This window comes from Phocoena phocoena, chromosome 19 (assembly GCF_963924675.1).
Source record: "Phocoena phocoena chromosome 19, mPhoPho1.1, whole genome shotgun sequence".
NCBI lineage: Eukaryota > Metazoa > Chordata > Mammalia > Artiodactyla > Phocoenidae > Phocoena > Phocoena phocoena.
This window is the reverse complement of record NC_089237.1, coordinates 25,783,675-25,807,191: the sequence shown is the minus strand read 5'-3', so window position 1 is coordinate 25,807,191 and position 23,517 is coordinate 25,783,675. Positions and strand designations below refer to the sequence as shown.

Below are 23,517 nucleotides of genomic sequence, written 5' to 3'. Positions count from 1 at the left end.
GTTGAACTTTATGTGGTCCACGGGCAGAGCCCAGCCCCATTTTATACTCTCAGTGTCACCAGAAAGGGGTGTGGGGCAGGAGGAAGAAGATCTGGAAGAGTATCAAAATATAAGCCCTCAAGGGAGTGCCCTCAGATGTTCTAGTTTCCTTGATTTCTGATTTCTCAGATTAGGGAATGGTTTCTTGGAGACGCAAATACCTAATGGGAGAGCTCGGGAACATTGTTAGCGCTTCATTCATTGCTTCATCACAGCTTGCCCCTGGTTTCCCTGGTGCCTTTGGGAACTGTGGTCAAAGAAAAGAATTTTCTTTGTGTAAATTAGAATTTCAGAGTGTGAGCTTACATTATGAAGCCAGGTGCTGTTTGTCAGGGCCCATCTAGGGTGTCCTGCAGGACCGGTTACACAAGGATGGTGAATGTGTGCTTTGAGTGGTTCCCAGGGCTGAGGGTGGAACCACAATGGTAGTGATGTATAAAGATCACAAGCTGGGACTTCCCTGGTGGTTAAGAATCTGCCGGCCAAGACAGGGGACATGGGTTCGAACCCTGGTCCGGGAAGATCCCACATGCCACAGAGCAACTAAGCCCGTGCACCACAGCTACTGAGCCTGCGCTTTAAAGCCTGTGAGCCACAACTACTGAAGCCCGTGAGCCTACATCCCGTGCTCCACAACAAGAGAAGCCACCGCCATGAGAAGCCCATGCACTGCAACAAAGAGTAGCCCCTGCTCGCCGCAACTAGAGAAAGCCCACGCACAGCAACAAAGACCCAACGCAGCAAAAAATAAATGAATAAATAAATTGATTTTAAAAAATAAATAAATAAAATAAAAATCACAAGCTGGGCACGGCCCTTGGGGGTTGAGAGACATGGTCCCTCTTGGTGACTGGTGTTCTCTGAGCCTATTCTGCTCCATACCAAGAGGTTCCTGGACAGAAGGCTGTGTGGGTGAGCTACATGAGCAGAACTACAGCAGAAGGACAACTAAACATTCCACAGGGGCCTGTGGAAGGAGCCCACCCTCTTTCCTATCCAAAGATTCTCAAAATCTTTGAGAAAGGCGTATGCAGGTAAAACCCCAATGACCGTGGGAATGAAGAGAAAGTCTGCGTTGTCCTTGGTGGTCAGAGCCTGGACAAATGCCTTAGGACTCCCTGTGGGGAGGCCTGGACAAGCTGCCCTAAGAACAGAGAAAGACTCAGCAAGCCACAAGAGGAGGGCTCAGACTGGCCATCTCAGGCAGTGAGCTCACACCCAGGATCTCAGAATCTCTGCAGATGCAAAGGGTAGTAAGCACCCAGGAATGACTCCTCAATCTGAAGGAGGGACCAGGATACCCAGAGGGGGAGCTCAGTCCAGGGTGAAGATTAATGGCTGCAGGCAGCACAGAGAACAGCAGCTGGTCAGCATTGATGCAAACCCAAGGTGGCTGGCTGGATCCCAGGCTGCTATGTATCGTGGCTTTGTTCGTGGGGCCGGGGCTGGACAGCCCCAAAGAGCTTGCAGGAGAATCCTTTGGAGCAGCACGGTTGGCAAGGAGAGGACTCCTGAATCCCTCTCAAAAAGTGATGAGACGGGACTATTATCACTTAGTTAATATAACCTGTCAAAGTTCATTTCCACACAACAAACACATGAATGTGCTAAATAATTCAAACAATACAGATATATCCAGAGTAACCTTGCAGGAGGTAATCAATATTACCAGTTTGTTGCGTTTTTCTAAACCCTTTTCCTATGCTTTTACATACACACATATGTGTATATACAAATATATACCTTGTTTGCAGAAACGAAATTATATGTATTAATTTGCTTTATTCATTTAACATGATGTCTTGGAGAGCTTTCCAGGTTAGTATCTTCTTTTCCTTTTAAAAAATAACTACTATCTAAACTTCCATTATATGAATGGTTTATAATTTATTTAACCAAACTTCCATTGTTGGACATTTAGCAGGTTTGTGGGTTTTTTGGTTATCAAACAATTTGCTGTGGATATGTATCATACACTTTGTAGTGCTTCCTTTTATCTATATCTATATCTATCTCAGTATTTCTCCCAGAATGGATGCCCTAACATGGAAATACAAAGGAGACATCTATGGTAAAGTTGGAAGATATTGCCAAATTGTCCTGCAAAAAGACTACACTATTTATGGCTCAATAATATTCATATATATAAATCATATATATATAGCATATATATAATATTCATCTATACATATCACACTTTCTTTATTCCTCTATTGATGGGCACCTAGGTTTCTTTGCAGATACGAAATGTGCAGTGTGGGGAATATAGTCAATAATTGTGTAATATCTTTGTATGCTGACAGATGACAACTAGACTTATCCTGGGGATCGTTTTGAAATGTATAGAAATGTTGAATCACTGTCTTGTGTAACAGAAGTTAACATAGTGTTGCAGGTCAATTATACTTCAAAAACAAACAGATTCATAGAAAAAGAGATCAGATTTGTGGCTCCCAGAGGCAGAGGAGGGGGAAGGGGGAATTAGATGAAGGCAATCAGAAGGTACAATCTTCCAGTTACAAGATACGTAAGTATTAGGGATATAATATACAACATGGTAAAGATAATCAGTACTGCTACGTGTTATAAATGAAAGCTGCTAAGAGAATAAATCTTAAGAGTTCACACCACAAGGAAAAAGCATTTTTAAAAATTTCTTACTGCTGTATCTCTATGAGATGATACATGTTTACTCAACTCATGGTGATAATCATTTCACGACGTATATAAGTCAAATCATTACGTTTCACACCTTAAACATATACAGTGCTGTATGCCAATTATATCTCAATAAAACTGAAAGGAAATAAAAGACTATACAATTTACACTTCCAACCACCGTGAAGGAGACATGGATTTCTCACACACCGATCCAGTACATTTGTAGTCTTGCGTCCCCAAGTTAAATTTTTTTTTAAACAACATAAATTTATTCTCTTGCAGTTCTGGAGCTCAGAAGATTGAAATCAAGGTATACATTCTAAAGTATGGGCAGGGCAACTCCTTCCAGAGCTCTAGGGGATAAGACCTTCCTTGCTTGTTCTAGCTGCTAGAGCTGCATTCCTCGGCTCTTGACCCCTTCTTCCATCTTTAAGGCCAGCAGCATAACATCTTCAAAACTCTGCTCTGTCTTCACTTTGCCTTCTCCCAATCTGTGACAAGTCTCCCTCTGCCTCCCTCCTACATAGACATTTGTGATTATATTTAGGACCTACCCAGGAAGTCCAGGATAATCTCCTCTCAGAATCCTTACTTTAGGGGCTTCCCTGGTGGCGCAGTGGTTGAGAGTCTGCCTACTGATGCAGGGGACACGGGATCGTGCCCCGGTCCGGGAGGATCCCACATGCCGCGGAGCGGCTGGGCCCGTGAGCCATGGCCACTGAGCCTGCGCGTCCGGAGCCTGCGCTACACAACGGGAGAGGCCACAGCAGTGAGAGGCCAGCGTACCGCAAAAAAAAAAAATCCTTACTTTAATCATGTCTGCAAAGTCACTATTGCCATATAAGGTAACATTCACAAGTTAAATTTTTTTAAATTCTATTTATTTATGTCTTTCTTGAAGTAGAGTTGACTTACAATGCTGTGTTAGTTTCAGGTGTACAGCACAGTGATTCAGTTATACATATACACACGTAGCTATTCTTTTTCAGATTTTTTTCCATTATGTCATTACAAGATACTGAATATAGTTCCCTGTGCTATACAGTAGGTCCTTGTTGTTTACCTAGTTTCTATATAGTAGTGTGTAACTGTTAATTCCATACTCCTAATTTATCCCTCTCCCCTGAAGTTTTTAATGGACTATTTCCAGCTGTATATAGTCCCATAGGCCCCTTGGGATGTATCCCCGTTGGGGATATAAGGCAAAAAATTCTCACCACAGTAAAGACATTTAATTAGCAGAAGTTGTGTAACCCAATATAACCTGCTGGTTTACTCTAGCACTTCAGTTCCAAGTATGAAGCAAAGCATAATCATGGCCTGGAATAGTCTTGCTAAAGTAGGCATTGCAAAAACAGGTGCTGCGAGGTTATTAAGGAGGGACTCTCTCCAATACTAATGACAATACTTGAACTCTATGAAGCACGCAATTGCCTGGCAGGTCCTGTGCTTGTACTTTACATCCACCATCTCACTGAAGGCTCACAAGCCTGAGGGGCTGCTTCCATTGGCACCCCCACGTCCCAGATGAAGAAAGTGAGACTCAAAGAAAGTCATGCCTTGCAAATACTCCCAAACCCACCAGAGACCCACCGATGTGGACTCTCCAGTCCTGGGGTCCAGAAAAGCTCTGCAGATGCTTTTCATGTACCTGGAAATAATGAGGAGTGCTTGACCTACCAAATAAATGAAACCTTTATTTCTTTGTGAAAAACAAAACAAATTGATGTCCCTAGAAAAAGTGGATTTCTGGTACTCGAGCAACAGTCACAAATTTGGGGATCTGCTAAATTCTCATGACGTATTATCATTTGAAAGGGTCAGGCGTCTGCAGCAGCCATGAGATGCAAAAATGAACAATGAAGGGAGAAGACTGAGTCCAGACCTTGGGAATTCCTAGATGTCCTCCTGTAACTGAGCAGGACTCTATGAGGCCTTCCTGGGACAGACCCCTCTCCCATATCCTCTGCTTTAGCTCCGTTCTGAAGTACCCAGATAATAGTCTCTGAGGCACATCTCCTGAGTTATTTTACAGATGCTAAAATAACCCCCAAATGGAAGAAATTAACTACTTAATGACCATGAGCACGTAGTCCCCAGGCCTACTGGAGACTAAGGATTGATCATTTTAACCCCTGTGACACCCTTACCATCAAACAATCGGAGAATTGTGCACTAGCTGATCACAGACCCTGGGACTCCCCTTCCCACCTTGCCTTTAAATAGGCTTTGCTGAGACCCATCCGGGAGTTCAGGCTTTCTGAGCACTAGCTGTCCCCGACTCCTTGTATGGCACCTCACAATAAACACGCACTTTCCTTCACCACAGTCCGGTGTCAGTAGACTGGCTTTACTGCCTGCGAGGGAGCAGACCCAAGTTTTGGGCCAGTAACACTCAGTCTGTAAAACCCACCCATCGTACTTGCAGCCATCAAAGTTGTATTTCTTTTATTTTTTTAAATGGCACGAGACCTCGAGGCTGTCACAGCTTCCATGTTCAGACTCCTGAATTTGCTGGAATTCCATTTTTCCTGGAATTTCATATTCCAGAGAGTCATTTCCCAACTTGAACACCCAACTGCACGCTCAGCTCCCCAGTCCCAGATCTTGTTTATGTTGTATCTTTGTCATCTTTGTCCTGTTCCATAAAGAGTCGGGGATGAACACCAAGACGTTGCGTTACAGAGCATGAGACCTTGTTGGGTCAGAGATGATGAAATTAAAAAGTCAGATAGCACATATCCGACTAACGACATCTCCTTAACACCTGGGGCCCTGCTGCCTTTCTGCATGACTTTAAGTGTGTAACAGATAATATTTGGAGGAATTACAAGGTGTCTTCCCTCCTTCCCCTACTTCCCTATACTCACTGGCATTCCTCTGTTGCAACAGTCAATTATAAAATACACTCACTGTCCTTGGGGGAGGGTGGACACAGCTTAGAGAAGCAAGTCAACTGAGTTCCTCAGTCGGTTTTCTTTCAGACTCTACATACTAGTTCTGAAAGCACAGGCTTTCCATTTCAAGATCTCAGCTTTTGGGGAGAAAAGGATTTGGATGGACATGGTAGGATGGGGATAAGGCCAAACCCCAAACGAAACTGGAGATAGGGTTGATACCATAAAGTGTAGATGTGTTTTTAAAATTCATGATTTAAGAGCTAGCTTTCCACATAATGGGAGAGAAAAATAAGATATACGCTAGAGGGAAGATAAAGGAAAGATGTGAGCCAAAAAGTTAGGCATCTGAGAATGATTAATAGGGTCCCATCCCTGCCCTGGAAGAGGGTGTAGTGGGGCTGGAAGGAGGCACAGTCCAGGAAGGCTGCCAGCCTTTCCAAGAGACTTGGTGAGCTCAGAGGAGCTTAGGGTTGGACAAATGGGCCAGAGTCATGGACCCAACCCAGGAAGCCATGACAGGACTCCTGGGTCTTTGAAGGGTGAGTATGCAAAGCAGCTCAAGACAGCCTTGGGGCCGCTGGGCCCGGTCATCAGGAAGAGCTGTGGTTTCTTTCACCCTCTGCAGCTCAGCTCACATCCTTGGCTTCTGCTTGCTCAGCTTCTGGCCTCCTATGAGGAAAATGCCTGCATCATGGGAACATTACAGAAGACTCTGGGTTGGGGTGAGGTAGTGAGAGGACAGAAAGTTTGCATAAACCAGAACATGAGGAAACAGACTTCCTCCTGTCTAGAGAGGGAGATGGGAAGAGGCAGGCACTGCACAAAAGCAGAAAACACAGGGCTGGCATCCAATGGCGCTCACCCCCCATCCTGCCTCATCTCTTCTGGTCCCCACCCAGAAACCCAGAGAAACCTCAACCAGACAGTCTTGAAAGCAGATACAAGCTCCCTGGCCTCCGGGTGAGAAAAGGAAGTTTTATGAAAAGAGGAGAAAGGAAAAAACAAAGTCTGATGTTGCACAACAGGTGAAGTCCTACTTTGCCGCACCACGAGGAGTCCATGCTGTCATCTGTAATTCCCTGGTAAAGCATTTCTTCATGAGGGTGTTCAGGCCTACTGCTGTCTTCCTTGGTGATCCGGCCTCTGTGAAGCTGAGTTTCTCTCTTCTCCACACCTCAGGGGCAGGGAGGTGTGGGGAAAGGGCTCCACTGTGAGGGAGGAGGTCCAGATTCTGGCCCTAACCCTGCCTTCTCTCTAATAATGAAACCAGACACGAGCCATGGCTTTGCTCTGGGGTTCATTAGACAAATGAGAGGGTAGATTCCTCCAGATAGGAGACCAAGATGCCCAGAGGGCCCCAGGAGTCTCAATAAGAGTCAGACTTCCTCTCTCTGTTTTTTTTTTTTTTTTTTTGATACTTATTTATTTTGTTTGCCTGCATCGGGTCTCAGTTGTGGCATGTGGGACCTTTGTTGCGGCATACGGGATCTTTAGTTGTGGCATGCGAACGCTTAGTTGCGGCATGTGGGATCTAGTTCCCTGACCAGGGATTGAACCCGGGCCCCCTGAATTGGGAGCGTGGAGTCTTAGCCACTGGAGCACCAGAGAAGTCTCCAGGCTTCCTCATAATGTGGCTGGTGGGTGTTGAATCTTTGGTGAAGCTTCAGCCCTCACACTCAGCTGCTGAAGCAGCCCCTCCTCTTGACATGCCTCACCTCATCATAATCTGTCACCTTGGAATGTGTCCACTTTGCCCTGAGTTTCTCCTGTGGGTAAGTTTGTCTCACCTTCTTGAATGTTCCATTCCCTTCCACACTAAGCTGGAGGGGGTCATTGTCAATGACCCTTCCATTGGTGTAACAAATTACACAAACTTGGTGTCCTAAAAAAATACACAGTTATGCTCTTAAAGTTCTAGAGGTCAGAAGTCCACAATCTGATTCACTGAGCTGAAATCAAGGTGGCTGTGCTCCTTCTGGAAGTTTTAGGAGAGAAACCATTTTCTTGCCTTTTCCAGCTTCTAGAGCTGCATTCTTGCATTTCTTGGCTCGTGGCCTCTTCCTCCATCTTCAAAGCCAGCAGCATGGCATCTTGCTTTTGTTTTCACATTGCCTTCTCATCTGTGGTCACATCTCCTTCTGCACCCTCTTATAAGGACACTTATGATCAGATTTAGGATCCAGACAAATAATCCAGGATAATCTCTTCATCTCAAGATTCTTAACTTGATCACATCTGCAAAGGCTTTTTTACCTCATAAAGGAATATTCACAGATTCTGGGGATTAGGATGTGAACATCTTGGGGGCCATTATTCAGCCTACCACAGAGATCTATACCTTGTCTCAGGCCTGGGGATCATGAATTCTCTCTCTCAACCCCTTCCCTCAGAATGGTGTGTATCTTTCACCGAAGACCATACCCTAACCTTCCCGGCCACCCCAATTACCCGTCCTTTCCCTCCCTTTAGGCCCTGAGGATATTGGTCCAATGGAACTTCCTATGATGATAGGAATATTCTACATTTGCACCATGCAACACGGCAGCCACGAACCACATGTAGCCAGTGAGCACCTGAAATGTGACTAGTGCAACTGAGGAATTGAATTTCAAATTTTATTTAACTGAAATTAAATTTGATTGAAATTTAAATAGCTACTTGTGGCTAGTGGCTACGTATTGGACAGCTCAGATCTAGGCAGATGAGAAGTAGAAGCCAAGACCAGTCAGGTTCTTTGCTGCTAGCCTCTTCTCACACATTTTGGGATCAGTTCTGCCCCTCCCCAACCTCCTTCTCTCAGTCCCTGCAGAATCTGAAGGAGGTTTCTACAGGAGCTCTGGGATGATGGGAGTGGCTGAGGGCAGGGCAAGGAAGGAAATTGTGTCTATTGGCCCCAGAGAGGTACATAGTCTCAGTTCTGCTTTTGCATCAGACTGAGAACATTCAAACAAGAAATGTAAATCATAACCACAATGAGGTATCACCTCACACTGGTCAGAACGGACATCACCAAAAAGTCTACAAACAATAAATGCTGAGGTTTCCCTGGTGGCGCACTGGTTGAGAATCTGCCTGCTAATGCAGGGGACACAGGTTCGAGCCCTGGTCTGGGAAGATCCCACGTGCCGCGGAGCAACTAGGCCCATGAGCCACAACTACTGAGCCTGTGCGTCTGGAGCCTGTGCTCCGCAACAAGAGAGGCCACGACAGTGAGAGGCCCACGCACCACGATGAAGAGTGGCCCCCGCTTGCCACAACTAGAGAAAGCCCTCGCACAGAAACGAAGACCCAACACAGCCAAAAATAAAAATAAATTAATTAAAAGAAGGCTCAACATTTTTTTAAAAAAAATAAATAAATAAATGCTGGAGAGGGTGTGGAGAAAAGGGAACCCTCCTACACTGTTGGTGGGAATACAAACTGGTAAAGCCACTATGGAGAACAGTATGGAGGTTCCTTAAAAAACTAAAAATAGAGCTACCATATGATCCAGCAATCCCACTCCTGGGCATATACCCTGAGAAAACCATAATTTGAAAAGATACATGCACCCCAATGTTCATTGCAGCACTATTTACAATACAGTAGCCAGGACATGGAAGCAACCTAAATGTCCATCGACAGATGAATGGATGAAGAAGATGTGGTACATATATACAATGGAATATTACTCAGCCATAAAAAGAATGAAATATTGCCATTTGCAGCACATGGATGGACCTGAAAATTATCGTACTAAGTCAGACAAAGAAAGACAAATACTGTACATTATCACTTATATGTGGAATCTAAAAACAAAACAAACAAAACAAATGAATTTATTTACAAAACAGAAACAGACTCAGACACAGAAAACAAACTTATGGTTACCAAATGGGAAAGGGAGAGAGAGGAGGGATAAATTAGGAGTATGGAATTAACAGGTACACACTACTATATATAAAATAGCTAAACAACAAGGATTTACTGTAGAGCACAGGGAACTATATACAATATCTTGTAATAACCTATAATGGAAAAGAATCTGAAGAATATATATATATATAATATATATGAATATATAACTGAATCACTTTGTTGTACACCTGAAACAACACATTATAGATCAACTATAGTTCAATAAAAAAAAAACGAACACAAACAATTTTGACGTAGCTCCCTCTTTACCCTACTTACACGATGAGCTGTCCTTTTGGGGACCATGGAGGCATGTCACAACGAGCACAAAAAAGGGGACTAACCTGGGGCTTGACACTGGCCTTGATGCTCTCTGGGTGGCCTTTAGAAAGTCACTTCTCAGTTCTTATTCCTCAGTTTCTGTACTATGATAGGGCTGGACCAGATGGTCTGAGAGGTTCCTCCCAGCTTGTGAATCAAGATTTAATTGTGCATGTAATTCTACTTGAGAGTCATGTTCTGCCTGACCCATGCCATAGGAAGTCATGACCGAAGGGTTGTTAAGTGGCCTTGGGTTACTCCCATCACACTCTAGAACCAAATCTGACATCTGTTCTTTTGTCCTCATGACCACACTTTGCATTTGCTTTGGCTCTAGAGGGCCGATCCACTAATCTAATCTGCCTGATGACCCTGGGAGGATAGACACTATAGCCCATTTTAAGTGAAAAAGCTGAGGCTCAGAGAGGGAAAGAGAGAAACTTCCAGGCACCAGGCCCCATGAAGAGAGCTTTACACATCATATCATAACACCCCTTCAAAGTGAATAATATCACTCCCACTTTACAGGGGTGAAAATTGAGGTCCAATGAGACAAGATGACTTTCTTTTTTCTTTTTTTTTTTTGCGGTACGCGGGCCTCTCACTGTTGTGGCCTCTCCCGTTGCGGAGCACAGGTTCCGGATGCGCAGGCTCAGCGGCCATGGCTCACGGGCCCAGCCGCTCCGCGGCATGTGGGATCTTCCCGGACCGGGGCACGAACCTGTGTCCCCTGCAACGGCAGGCGGAGTCTCAACCACTGCGCCACCAGGGAAGCCCCCAAGATGACTTTCTTAATGATAGTGAGTGACGGAGGCCCACTTTTCTGATTCTGAGCTACTTTATCTTCCCTCTCTGTTGTGCTGCTCTTCCTATTTACAGCTTCCCTACAAGATGTTGAAATGATAGCCCTCAGCAGCACAGGTATCTTTTTGGATCAGCCTTTCATGGTGCACCCCAAGCAGACCTACATGCCTTAGCAAGTCACATCACCTCTGTGCCTCTGTTTCTACATCCGTAAAATTGAGGATAACCGTCCCTACTTCATAAGGGTGTTAAAATCCTTGCTAAAAGTATTAAGTGAAGTTTGTATCTCTAGACATTTGAGCCCATATTAAGGACTCAGTAATTGCCCATTCTTATTGTGTTTGGAAACTATTCATAATAGCAGGTAATTCCCTTTACCGCAAATCAAATTAAAACACAAAGAAACTGTCCGCGTTTTTAAAAAGTTTTATTAACACTTGGACTCAATTGCATTATCCACGTATCCGCCAGAGCAGAGAAACAGTGATGGTGGACCATCCCCATGGGGGACACATGTCCTTTGGCAAAACAAACATAAATAGTGGGAAACAACACCAAATACAATAATAACATAGTACGTAATAAAGATTAAATTAAGAGAAGGAACAGGGACTACCGGGAGGGGTCGTGAGTGTGGAGAGGGTGCGTCTTGCTGAGAAGTGTCGGGCTCAGGTGATCTTTCCTGCAGAACACTTGCCCCGGCCTCAGAGCAGCTCAGTTCAGTTCAAGGTCATCCATGTACTCCTGGACCCAGGGATCACTGGGGTTGGCGCACACCTGCCTGCCCTTTCTGGTTTGGAATCTGTGGAGCAAAGAGTGGACAGGTTAGAATCCCACGGGACCTTGCCTGTGGCAGGTATCCCCCTGTCCTTCACCATGGCTCATGCTGGACAGCCTAGTGGGTGAGAAGACCCTTCCTGGGGTGCTGCTGGGACCTGATTCCTTGTAACTTCCTCCTTGGGTTTAGCTGTGGCCTCCTGAGTTGCCCAGATTAGGAACCAATGAGTTTTGCCATCAATGTGGACATATCTCCCCATTCATTCCCTGCTGCCTCTAGCAATGACTTTGGCACGTGTTTTCTAAGTATGGTTTAAGAATTCAGCCCACATCTTCCATCATCTTTTTGACCTTCCCTGTTTTCCTGGCCTCTAGCTAAGCTCCTCCCCAGAAAGCACCTTCCCCTCCTTTAGCTCCCACCCAGCCCTCTCCAGGTCTCAGCAGGTGACATCATGACCTGTTCCTCACTGCTTTCAGGGAGGCCTTCAGCCCTGACACCTGCCTCCCCTCACCTCAAACAGGCCCATGTCATAGGAAGTCATGACTACTGCTTCATCTCCCCTCACCTCAAACAGGCCCCCTTTTCTAATCCTGCCCTCACCCTCGCCTCCAAGAAAGGCCCCAGGGTTGATACTCACACCACAGCTGGCTGGGAGCAGAGACTGCTGGTCTCGTAATAATCGATCACAAAGTTGCGAGGCAGCTTCCGCACGGTGTAAGAGAAGCAGCAGGCAGTGGGAGGGTCTGAGCCCACTGGGAAGAAAGGCCGAGGTGAGACAGAAGCTCCACCCAGAGCTATTCATTTTGGCTTCTAGTTATAGATATTCAAAGGGCATCCCTGTGGATCTGCCAGGTCCCCAAATATGGTCCCTTGTATCTAATCCCACCCACTCTGAGTAGGAGTCTTATTCTGGATAGAGAATCCTAGGAGAAGACCATGAAAGGATTCTAGAAGGGTCAGGCTGTACTGGGTCTTAGAGCACAGGTCTAACTCCCTTCATTTTACAGATGGGGAAACCAAGGCACAGAGAGAGACAGGGACTTGCCTAAACCAGCCTATGGGTTGCTATTTCTTAAGAAAACAGGAACTTGAATCTTACTGAGTGTCTACCAGACTCTACGTTTACCTGCAGGCTACTTAGGAATCTTCCCTGCTCCCTTGTCTCATCCCCAGATGTTAGTGTTGGACCAGCCCCAACTAGAAGTCAGCGCTGCCTACGTCCTGACTCAGTGGCAGCTGGAAGAATGGACTTACTTGGTGCTGAGAGTGCCAGAGAGCAGAAAGCAGCTGCGAGCACGAGGAAGGAGAGGACAGTCATGCAGAGCTTCATGGTCTTGGTTGAGGAGAGACTTGCCTGGAGCTTGGACCGCAGAACCCAGAAGCTTCAGAACCCTTCTGTGCTCTGTGTTGATACTGAGTTGGGAGCCCTTCTTTATAGGAACTCTGAGGCCTGGGACAGAGATGGGGGAGAGTGGAATTTCCAGGGTACAGATGATGTCATGGTGCCAATAAGGAAACTGAAGCTAGCTGGCTGAGGACCTCTGCACAGCTTTCTTTTCCCCAGCAGTGTCATCACGGAGGAAAGCGGAGGGAGGTGTAGGAGAGAAGGAGTGGGCTGAACCCTAGAGGGAAGTGGTATACCAAAGGCAGTGACTGAGGCTTGGGGGAGAATTGCAAACCCAACAAGAAAGATAGAACCTTCACACCTACTAGAAGGGGCTTGTATGCTCTTAGTGGTTAGCACCTCCAGAAGCTAGAGACTTCACGTCAGTCTTCCTAGGGTAGCCGCAGGCCTGGCCCCGAGAAGGGGAGGAAGCCAGGATTCCATGTCCCACTGCAGGCCTCCTTCTGCTAGGCAGAGCAACTTTAGTGCCCTGTATATTTCCTTGGGCATCACGGAAGTGTCCAGCTTCTGTCCAGCGTGCAGAAGGCCCCAGCAGAAGTGTAGCTTCTACACTATGTGTCAGGCACTAGGCAAGCTGCGTTATACACATATATCTAACCCTACCATAACCCTGAGCAGGGTGTGATTATTCCCCTGAGGCAACGAGATTCAGAGGGCAGAACAGAGTTCAGTGATAATCTCAAGGCCACACAGCTGTTAAGTGGCAGTGCCAAGATTTGGACTGAGGTTCATCTGACGCTAAAATCCATTTTCTTTCTACCCTGTCATCTCCAGAACAAATATAGAACGTGACCACAGAGAGAGAAACTGCTGGCCACCTAGGGGCCACGCCACACACAAAGACCCATCTTATCAGGGCTGAATACAGGAAAGGGGTGTGGTCCATCTGTCCCAAAGAATGCAAAAGAAATCAAGATCTCAGTGCGCTCCCTTGGGCCAATAACGGAACAGGAGAAAGAAATCAGGAAGAATCACGTTTAGAAGACCCAGATAAAGAATGTTCTTCCAGTATAAAAATGGAATTGGATAAAGCTGGCAATGAATTCATCTATGTTACAGGTAAAGTATATAATCTAAGCCTGTGGGTGTTTCCCAGACATCCACAGGGAATTCCCTGTGTTCTTCTAAAGCCCTGCCTGGTTCGGCAGCTGCCTGTGGGCCTGAAGGTGACTACATGAAGCTTCCAAAGGCCAGGAATACAATAGTGCACGAATCAGGGCAAATGAGGGCCATTAGGATGATAGGATCAAGACCTCTATCCACCTTCAGCTCAACCACTCTGATCCACCTGCTCACCCGCAGTCCCACATTGCTACCTGCCTCTGCTTTGAAAAGGAAGAATGAAGAGTGAAAAGAGGGAGCCAGGCCTCCCGGGTGCTGTAGAGATGTGGGATAGAAGGAGTCAGAGCAGCATCTCGGAGCATTTCGGTGTCACTAAATAAAGTACAATGTCTTCCTACTTCATCCCTCTCCTCTCTCCCTGCTCCCACCACCTACACATGCACACAGACTGTACTTCTTTTCTTTATCCTTTCTGTCCTCACTCCTTTCTTCCTGTGAGTCTCGCTTCAGGTGTTCTGATCTTCACCAAGACCCCCATCCCCAACCCTAACACTCTACAATCTCTGGTATCACTTATGCAAGTATCTCTCGTGGTCTCTCCTGGTTGATGGAGTTTCATGTTCATGCGTCAAGAACCTTGCTTCAAGGGAAGAAGGATGTGTCTTGTGGTACCCGGAATCTACACAGACTTTGTTATCCTGGCATTTCCATTCAACCCAATTGAGTAGTCACCTGTTCTTTGTCAGGACAGACAGAGCTGAATGACGACCCATCGCTGCCCTCAGAGTCCTTAGTCTAGTGATGGTGCTGGCAGTGACAGAAATCACTATCTCGTGAGATGGAATAAGGTATGTGTCATGTCGGAGGTAGAAACAAAATGTCAGAGAGCCCAAAGGATGGAGAAAACCATCTCTTGGCTGTAAATGAATAGTTCCAGGTCAAGACTAAATCCACTGTGCACTAAGGAAGAGCCCTTGACGTGGAGACCTCCGTCTACATGAGTGGGGAGCGCTGATCTTCAAGCCATGGAAGGACATAACTCTTATGAAAATACATAAGAAGAATGATGATAGATAAGAGTGGGTGATTAGCCACGCAGTGCGTTTGTTGATTTTTGCCTCCTCGCCTTAGATTTGATCTTGGGCTCATGCAGGCAAAATTTTTTTATTCATGAAGGTCTTAACAATAATGCTGTGTTCACACCAGTGAACGTTCACACAGAGAGTACAAAGGCTTGTGTCAAAATGTTTAGCTAAATCAATGGCCTCCAAGGTTTATACATTGAGGCCATTTCTAAGTAATAGTCGATAGAGAATGATAACAAATGCCTCTCAAATACACAACCAAAAAAGTGCTCATCTCCTCTAGAGAACCTTCCCTGACCTCTCTTCCAACTGAATTCTGTACCTCCCTTTGTGCTACCTCCATCACATCACCTATAAAATATCTGTCTACTTGGTTGTCTCCGCTCCTAGAAAGGGAGTTCCTTAATGCAGAAACTGGGTTATGCTTATCTCTGTTCACACAGTAGGTATTTTTTTTAATTTATTTATTTATTTTTATTTTTGGCTGCCTTGGGTCTTTGTTTGCTGTGCATGAGCTTTTCTCTAGTTGTGGTGAGCGGGGGCTACACTTCGTTGCAGTGCTTGAGCTTCTCACTGGGTGGCTTCTCTTGTTGCAGAGCATAGGCTCTAGGCACGCGGGCTTCAGTCATTGTGGCACTTGGGCTCAGTAGTTTTGCTTTGCGGGCTGTAGAGTGCAGGCTCAGTAGTTGTGGCGGACAGGCTTAGCTGCTCCGTGGCATGTGGGATCTTCCCGGACCAGGGCTTGAACCCATGTCCCCTGCATTGGCAGGCGGGTTCTTAACCACTGCGCCACCAGGGAAGCCCTACACAGTAGGTATTAATAAGTGTCCAGAGGCAGCTCAGACTACCAGTTTTAATGGGAGGGGGTGTGATAGGTAACATGGACTCTGGACATGAAGTCCATTTAGCCAAATGAAGTATGAATTAACTAGGCATCTGACACTCTATCCAGAATAGGATTCCCCAGCCTTGATGGGAATCGCTCCTCCTCCTCCTTCCTCAACCCACATGCCCAGTGGTTTCATGGTAAAGGATACTATTCTAGGACTCAGCTCTTTCCAGCTCAGGGATGTGAGAAGTGACAGCGAGAGTTAACCATGGTTCCAGAGAGCCCCACGGGCATACTGTGGGCCACCCCCTCACTCCTGAGCAGGGAAGCCCTCCATTTCCCCTCACTCGTGCTGATAAGAGGTTTCCCCTCCCACGCCCTTGACGGCCACTGTGCTCGAAACTCCATCCTGGGAATTTTCACGTCTGTTTTGTCATTTTGTCCTCCCAGCCTCCCCAGTGGTCCTGAAAGCAGGACCAGTGGCCACAGCAGTAACAAGACCTTCCAAAGGTCTTTGGATTTCCCTCAGCATATCCATGTCTATGGTTTTACCTGATCCCAATCTGTTTTGCCATGGCTCAGATTAGGAAGCAAGACCTAGAAAAGTTAAAATACTTGATTAAGGTTACATAGGATATGTGTCAAGACCCAATTTCTTCCAACTCCTGGTCCAGAGATGACCAAACTTCTTTGACGGGTGTGACCCTTTGAGATCACAGGTGGGAAGTCTCTGAAGGTACCAGACTCTCAGAAGAGATTACAATCCTGCTGAGGGGCGGGAAGCAGAGGTGGGCAATCCCGACATGCTGTGCTTTTGTGGAAGGAGAGTGCTGAGATGCAAGTGTAGGAGAGACCACTGGGTGTCGGGACCAAGAGACTTAGCCACTAGGAAGTGGAGTGCCCGGAACTAGAGAATTCCTTGTGAGTGAATGTTGCAACTGCAAAGCCAAGGGGATCTGGAATATATGGTCGTTCTGCCAAGACAATAAACTAAGAAAAGGTAAATCCTTTAGTCTTGCCAATATGGTAGCCAAATCCCTTGGAGAGAATGGGAGCAGAAACTGGATTGCAGATTGAAGAAATAAGTACATAATTATTCGAAGTGCAGGGTTCAGGATGGAGTCCATAGGACAGTGAGCTGGTTGAAGCCATTTATCAGTGATGGTCCCAATCTTCTTAAAGTGGAAATGTGCCTCTGTCACCAGCCACAGCCTGCTCTTTAGCTGTCAAAGGTGAAGGGCAGGGCTCCCCTGGTGGCGCAGTGGTTAAGAATCCGCCTGCCAGTGCAGGGGACACGGGTTTGAGCCCTGGTCCGGGAAGATCCCACATGCCGCGGAGCAACTAAGCCCGTGTACCACAACTACTGAGCCCGCGTGCCACAACTACTGAAGCCTGCGCGCCTAGAGCCCGTGCTCTGCAACAAGAGAAGCCATGACAATGAGAAGCCCATGCACCACAACGAAGAGCGGCCCCTGCTCACCGCAACTAGAGAAAGCCTGCGCACAGCAGCGAAGACCCAACGCAGCCAAAAATAAATAAATTTAATAAAAAAGAAAACTTTGTAAGAAACAAAATTAGCATGCATGATGTTTCAGTGTGGGGATACTCCAAACTTTTATACCAAAATTTATATTTAACCAATCTGTTACTTAGCCCATTCAGGTTGTTCTAACCTTCCTCTATTCTAAATTGAGCTGAGACTTGAAGGATGATTAACCAGGAAGAGTGTGAGGGTGGGGTCATTCAGGTAAAGAACAAGAGACCCGTGCTTTTTAAAATATATAAAATAGATTACTTGAAATATTCAGCCAGAATTCCCTGTTCTCGTGGCTGGGATGTTCTGCTGGACTGAGGTGGGGCCTCAAAGAGGCTGGAATGAACCAGAAAGCTAGGACACAAATCAAGGCCCTCCATGCTGAAGGATCCACCATGTTGACCATTGGCCAGTTTCTGTGATCACCACTTAAGAGATCTTGGTGGTCCCCAAAGATCAAGACCTTGACACCATGGCCTTTCTGATCCTTTATATAATATTAGTATTTCAACTCCCTAGTGAGACGTTGGGCATAATACATACTGTTCGTCAAATCAATGAACCATTCATTCACCAAATACTTATTAATGCATTGCGATTACTGTTGGAGATACATTGTTAAATAATGTAGACACTGAAATGTAAAACTGACTAATTCCATCTCTCTGATCCTGGGCAAGTCATTTTACCTGGGAACATTAATTTACCTCCTTGGATATTTCTGAGACCCTTCCAACTCATCCATCCTAAGGTTTCCTTACATTATTCATTACATATGTGCATATGGAGCACATACTTTGCATACAAGTATGTTACTTTCCTGATTCAAATAAAAACATATATGACAAAGAGCTATTTCCTGGTTTTAGGACTGATATGAAAAAATCTTACAAATATATAATCACTAAGATAGAATTTTATATTTATCAAAAAGAATAGAATTATAAGACATAGAGACTATGTCAGAAAATTAACCATGTTATAATCAACATGTGCTAGAATTTGGTTTAAGTCCACCAAGACATGGTATGAATTTGGTTTAAAATCAACAGGACATTCAATAGGCACACGAAAAGATGCTCAACATCACTAATCATTAGAGAAATGCAAATCAAAAGTACAATGAGGTATCACCTCACACCGGTCAAAATGGCCATCATTAAAATGTCTACAAATAATAAATGCTGGAGAGGGTGTGGAGAAAAGGGAACCCTCCTACACTGTTGGTGGGAATATAAATTTGTACAACCACTATGGAAAACAGTATGGAGGTTCCTTAAATAACAAAAAATAGAGTTACCATATGATCCAGAAATCCCACTCCTGGGCATGTATCCAGAAAAGATGAAAACTCTAATTCAAAAAGAAATAAGCACCCCAATGTTCACAGCAGAACTATTTTCAATAGCTAAGACGTGGAAGCAACCTAAATGTCTATTGACAGATGAATGGATAAAGAAGATGTGGTATACAGACACACAAACACACACACACACACACACAGGCGCACAATGGAATACTACTCAGCCATAAAGAATGAAATAATGCCATTTGCTGCAACATGGATGGACCTAGCGATTACCATGCTAAGTGAGTAAGTCAGAGAAAGACAGATATCGTACGATATCACTTATATGTGGAATCTAAACTATGATACAAATGAACTTATTTATAAAACAGAAACCGACTCACAGACATAGAAAACAAACTTATGGTTACCGAAGGGGAAAGGCAGGGGCAGGGTTGTGGAAGGGATAAATTAAGGAGTTTGGGATTAGTAGATACAAACTACTATATATAAAATAACAAGGACCTACTTATAGCACAGGGAACTATATTCCAATATCTTGGAATAAACCTTAACAGAAAAGAATATGAAAGAATATATATAACTGAATCACTTTGCTGTACACCAGAAACTAACACAACATTGTAAATCCACTATACTCCAATAATAATCTAAAAATAAATAAAATCAACAGGTCTAGATTTTTGAAGAGACAATTACAAAGATAACTGTCACACAATGTGGAAAGTGCTGTAATGGCAGAGCTAAATAATAAAGTCCGTTATCAGAAACGTGACTGATTCAGCAGTTTCCATTTCCTTCTTCTCAACCTCCTCAACTCAGAGACGCCTGCTCTCAGAAACTAAATCACGAGTGTGAAGGGGGTTCCCCCAAGAAGTAAATGAGGGAATTCAATTCAGGGTATCGACTGAGGGCTGGGGCAGAGGGGGTGGACGTGAGGAGGAGGCATTGTCTGTGACCTGGAGTTTCCAGTGAAGCAAATGATAGACTCCATTTTCTGGAATTGACAGTAACAAAGGAAGACAGCTGGATGCTACAGCCCCAGTGAAACCTGCCATTGCCCCAAATCTTGCCTTTGCTGCATCTCCCTCGGACCAGCATTAGCAATCATAGGGATGGGATGGAAACACAGCCCATGTGTTTTAAGAGAAGTAACTCTACGGACACAGGAAGGACAGAATTCCTCAGGTGTGGTCTCACTTTGCTCACGTCTTATCTCCTCCGTTGTTCTAACTCCTTTTGGGGGAATTCAAAGCCCTCTTGGTTTGATCCTAATGCAGCTTCTTCATCCATATTTGCCCCTCCACTGTGCAGCTACTCTGAAGGACTCACTCCTCCCTCTGACCCAGCAATTTCACACCTGTGACTCTGCATTAGCAGGCCAAGCCATCTACTGCCACACCATCTATATATGTTCAAATCCTGCGTCTCTTTCAAGACCCAATCAAAATTCCATCCCTTCCGTGACGCCTTTCCCTATCCTCCCAAGGGAGACCATGACTCCCTCTTCCTCACATTCTGAGCTTTCATTTATTTTTCTCCTGAGAATCTTAGCAGTTTCTGTTAAGTGCTGTGGTTACCTGTTTATACTCTACCTGCTCCTACTAGACTGGGGGCACCTAGAGGATAAAGATCATTAGAAAGGATAAATCATAATTCAAAAGAATATATAGATATATATGTGTGTATAACTGAATCACTTTGCTGTACAGCAGAAATTAACACAATATTGTAAATCAACTATACATCAATAACATTTTTTAAAAGATCACTAGAAAGAACTAAATCTATTTCTCAATGTAAAATGTGATTTATGCCCACTAATTCTGTAATAATAAAGGATGGAAAAGAAAATATATACATCTGGCTAAGAAAGTAGACTCTTTCACACCACTGAAATTATGAGTTGAAAAGAATAGGAAAGGAACACTGCTCCGAATTTGGCATTACTTATGTAATCTTACAGGTTCCTCAAAATAGTTCGGAGAAATGGAAATCAAGACTTCATTTTAGCAAAGGACATTCGAAAGAAACCTTAGTATATTTATCCAAAAATTCTTTCAAATTAAACATCTGCCAACAACCTACCTTCCAACCGGTGGTGTTGGAAATGTTTTAAGACAGAATGTGTTCATAAATCTGTGGGCTGACCAGGAAGGTAATACATTCTTACTCCAAAAAAAAAAAAAAGAGAGAATTCCAGAAAAAAAGGAAAACAAAATCGCCCATTCATCTGTCACACAGCGTTAAGTACTAATGATGCTCTGGGCATTTATTTCCAATGCTTTTTGTTTTTTCCACGCCTAGACCATATATCTGTGTGTGTGTATACACACACACAATTTATGGTTACAATATTTATCGTATATGTGTATATACGCATATGCACATATATATTTGTATAATTCTTCATCTTATACAGTTGGTATGATTTTTATCTTACTTTTTGACAACTGATGCTATGGTTATATTTATGCTACTTCATTTAGTTTAAGGGCTTAATAACAAACATTCCAGTGGATATATCATAACTGAGTTTATCATTCCCTGAGAGAGGAAAATTTAGGTTTCCTTATTTAGAGTTATAAATGTTGCTGGGCCAGCACCTTCCTGCCTGAAGATGCCTCCATATTTGGGCCCGTTTCTTTAGAACTCTTTCCTAGAAATGCAATCTCTAGGTTAGTGGGTATAAATATTTTTAGGCTTCTGACACATTAACACCCACATCTAATGCCTCTTCATGATTTTCAACTAGTGTTTAACCCAGTGCCCCCGGTCACTCGGTGACTGATGACTGGACACGTGACGGAAACATGACCTCATGCTTCCTAGTCCCCTAGCGTGGATTCCTTGATTAAGTCCCTTGCATCCAAGGGAAGCTTGTGCCACCCTCCAGGGCGGTATCACACCTGCCCTGTCCTTGTGGTTAGAGCAGCTGGGGAAACGCAGCAGTTTCAGCTCTGTGGAAAGGTCAGAGCTGGAGAAGTCGTGAGGGGAAGGGACCGGCTGAGAATAGCCTTGGATGGACACACACCCCTCTGCCGCTGCTCACAGGGGAAACCATTTCCTCACATGAAACCAGAACAAGCCATGCGTTGCGGGCTGAGACTCGTAGCTGACAGCTGCTATTCTTGGATATCCTGAGCCCCTGTGGTTGCCGCGGACCCTGAGTTATGAAACAGTGTGAAAGCATCACGATGCTTAAAAATTTCCTTCCTCACTCCCAGATTCCATTTCCCCATCCATCAGGGCTGCCTATAAAGGGCTGGGGAGACGGCCTCTCACTAAAGAAGGACGCAGGCAGCAGCGAGCACCCAGTCCCACACTCAAGGCCACACTCTGTCTGCTCAGCATCATGAAGGTGCCCGCTGCTGCCCTCGCCGTCCTCCTCTGCCCCATGGCCCTCTGCAGCCAGGTCTTCTCGGCACCATGTGAGTCTGTGCAGTAGTTGCAGGGGTCCCCACACCAAACTTTACTTGGCCTTGAGAGCCCCCAAGAGAAAATAAAGATCTTCTTAAAGGCTTATGAAACATTTTGGCCTTTCTCTTCAAGATTTTAATTTTTATCTTTATAAAGGGGTCCTCAGATCTGGAGCCAGGGTTGGGGAGTTACAGTCCCATTTTACAGACGGTAAAATGGGGACCTAAACAAAAGAGTTGGCAAGAGGCAGAGTCCAAATTTGGTTACCGCCCCATGGTGTCAGTCTTCCAGTAACTCACGCTAAGTCCCCCCAAGAGTTTGTCCCTTGGATGTCTCATGAGAGCTGTCCAAGGTTTTTCTTTTGCTGGGGTGTGACTTCTTGAACCAGAAACAATTTCCTGAAGGGAGATGTGATAAGAACAGTCTGTTTGGATGCCTGGAGCACACAGAGAAAGAGAGAGCCCACAGTGAAGAGTCAAAAATAAAGAAGGATGCAGACAGAAACAAGGACAGAGACAGGGATATTTCTAGGGGAAAATGCCCAGAGTCTTCCAGTGACCTGTCTCCCAGTCTGTGCCCTAAGCCAGGCTGTCTCTCTCCTTCCGAGTCTTCCTCATCCTGTTCTGAACTATGACTCAGCCTCATTCTGTCCCCTCCTCCACAGCTGAGGCTGCTGCTCCTTCTCCTATAATGCCTGGCAGCTTCCTCGCGAATTCGCAGCTGACTATTTTGAGACCAGCAGCCAGTGCTCCAAGCCCGGTGTCACGTAAGTGCCAGTCTTCCTGCCCACCTCTGGGGAGATGGGATGTTGGATGGGAGTCAGCACCCAAGGGCACAGACAGGCCAGGGGTGCCATCCTGGCAAGCCCAGCCCGCCGGGGCCTATCAAGTATACAGGACCCAGGTCTCTGAGCTGTGACCTGACCTGGCCAGGCTTGCAGAGTCAGGGGGTGCTAGGCCAGCCCAGAGGGAGGGAGGGGAAGAAGGAGGCTGCATCCTCTGAGGGGCCCCCTGAGTCAGGGAGAGCGTCTCTCTGGACTGAGGTAGGCAGAGGGTCCCCGAGGGAGTGGCAGGCCCTGGGCCTCCCAGGAGAGAGGGGTGGAGGGGCCTCAGGGAGCCCAGGATCCCCCTGCTGGATTCCTCAGTGTGTAATTCTTTTGTCCTTCTCCAAAGCTTCCAAACCAAAAGAGGCCGGCAGCTCTGTGCCAACCCCAGTGAGGACCGGGTCCAGGAATACATCACTGACCTGGAGCTGAATGCCTGAGTGGCCTGGAAGTTTTGAGGAACCCAGTGACCTCAGTGGCCCGACTGGGCAGCAGGGGTCTGAGCCTTGGAAATACCCCTGTCACCTCCACAGCTACCTCTCCTGTGTGCTGCTTGTTTCCAAACAGCAACACTCCGGGACTCGCTCCTAACTTAGATTGCAACTTATTTATATATAATATTAATATTTAATTTTTGTAATTTAATTTCA

At 45.4% G+C, this 23,517-nt stretch overlaps 2 protein-coding genes across 3 annotated transcripts; one reads left to right on the top strand and one right to left on the bottom strand.

Annotated features, from left to right (window-relative positions):
- Positions 1-11,038: 11,038 nt before the first annotated feature.
- On the bottom strand, positions 11,039-12,806 carry LOC136137940 (C-C motif chemokine 4). 2 transcript variants are annotated; one of them, XM_065896346.1, is made up of 3 exons: positions 12,655-12,806; positions 12,038-12,152; positions 11,039-11,424 (listed from the first exon to the last, which is right to left on the bottom strand). In XM_065896346.1, the coding sequence occupies exons 1-3, from the start codon at positions 12,728-12,730 to the stop codon at positions 11,337-11,339; spliced, it is 279 nt and encodes a 92-aa protein (XP_065752418.1). In that variant the 5' UTR covers positions 12,731-12,806; the 3' UTR covers positions 11,039-11,336. The 2 variants fall into 2 exon arrangements, with proteins under 2 accessions (XP_065752418.1, XP_065752419.1); XM_065896347.1 differs by having other exon boundaries at positions 11,337-11,412; positions 12,655-12,730.
- A 9,173-nt stretch (positions 12,807-21,979) lies between these two features.
- On the top strand, positions 21,980-23,307 carry LOC136138179 (C-C motif chemokine 3-like). The gene is made up of 3 exons (XM_065896788.1): positions 21,980-22,055; positions 22,714-22,810; positions 23,217-23,307. Exons 1-3 carry the CDS (start codon positions 21,980-21,982, stop codon positions 23,305-23,307), a joined length of 264 nt encoding a protein of 87 aa, XP_065752860.1.
- The last annotated feature ends 210 nt before the right edge of the window (positions 23,308-23,517 follow it).

What these genes read in the sequence shown, in the direction of transcription:
- LOC136137940 (XM_065896346.1), bottom strand. Translation starts at nt 12,730, where the DNA reads ATGAAGCTCTGCATGACTGTCCTCTCCTTCCTCGTGCTCGCAGCTGCT. An exon ending in TCTGGCACTCTCAGCACCAA is followed by an intron (nt 12,153 to 12,654) that starts GTAAGTCCATTC and finishes CTTTCTTCCCAG; the next exon opens with TGGGCTCAGACCCTCCCACT. An exon ending in TGCTCCCAGCCAGCTGTGGT is followed by an intron (nt 11,425 to 12,037) that starts GTGAGTATCAAC and finishes TTTGCTCCACAG; the next exon opens with ATTCCAAACCAGAAAGGGCA.
- LOC136138179 (XM_065896788.1), top strand. Translation starts at nt 21,980, where the DNA reads ATGAAGGTGCCCGCTGCTGCCCTCGCCGTCCTCCTCTGCCCCATGGCC. An exon ending in CCAGGTCTTCTCGGCACCAT is followed by an intron (nt 22,056 to 22,713) that starts GTGAGTCTGTGC and finishes TCCACAGCTGAG; the next exon opens with GCTGCTGCTCCTTCTCCTAT. An exon ending in TGCTCCAAGCCCGGTGTCAC is followed by an intron (nt 22,811 to 23,216) that starts GTAAGTGCCAGT and finishes CCTTCTCCAAAG; the next exon opens with CTTCCAAACCAAAAGAGGCC.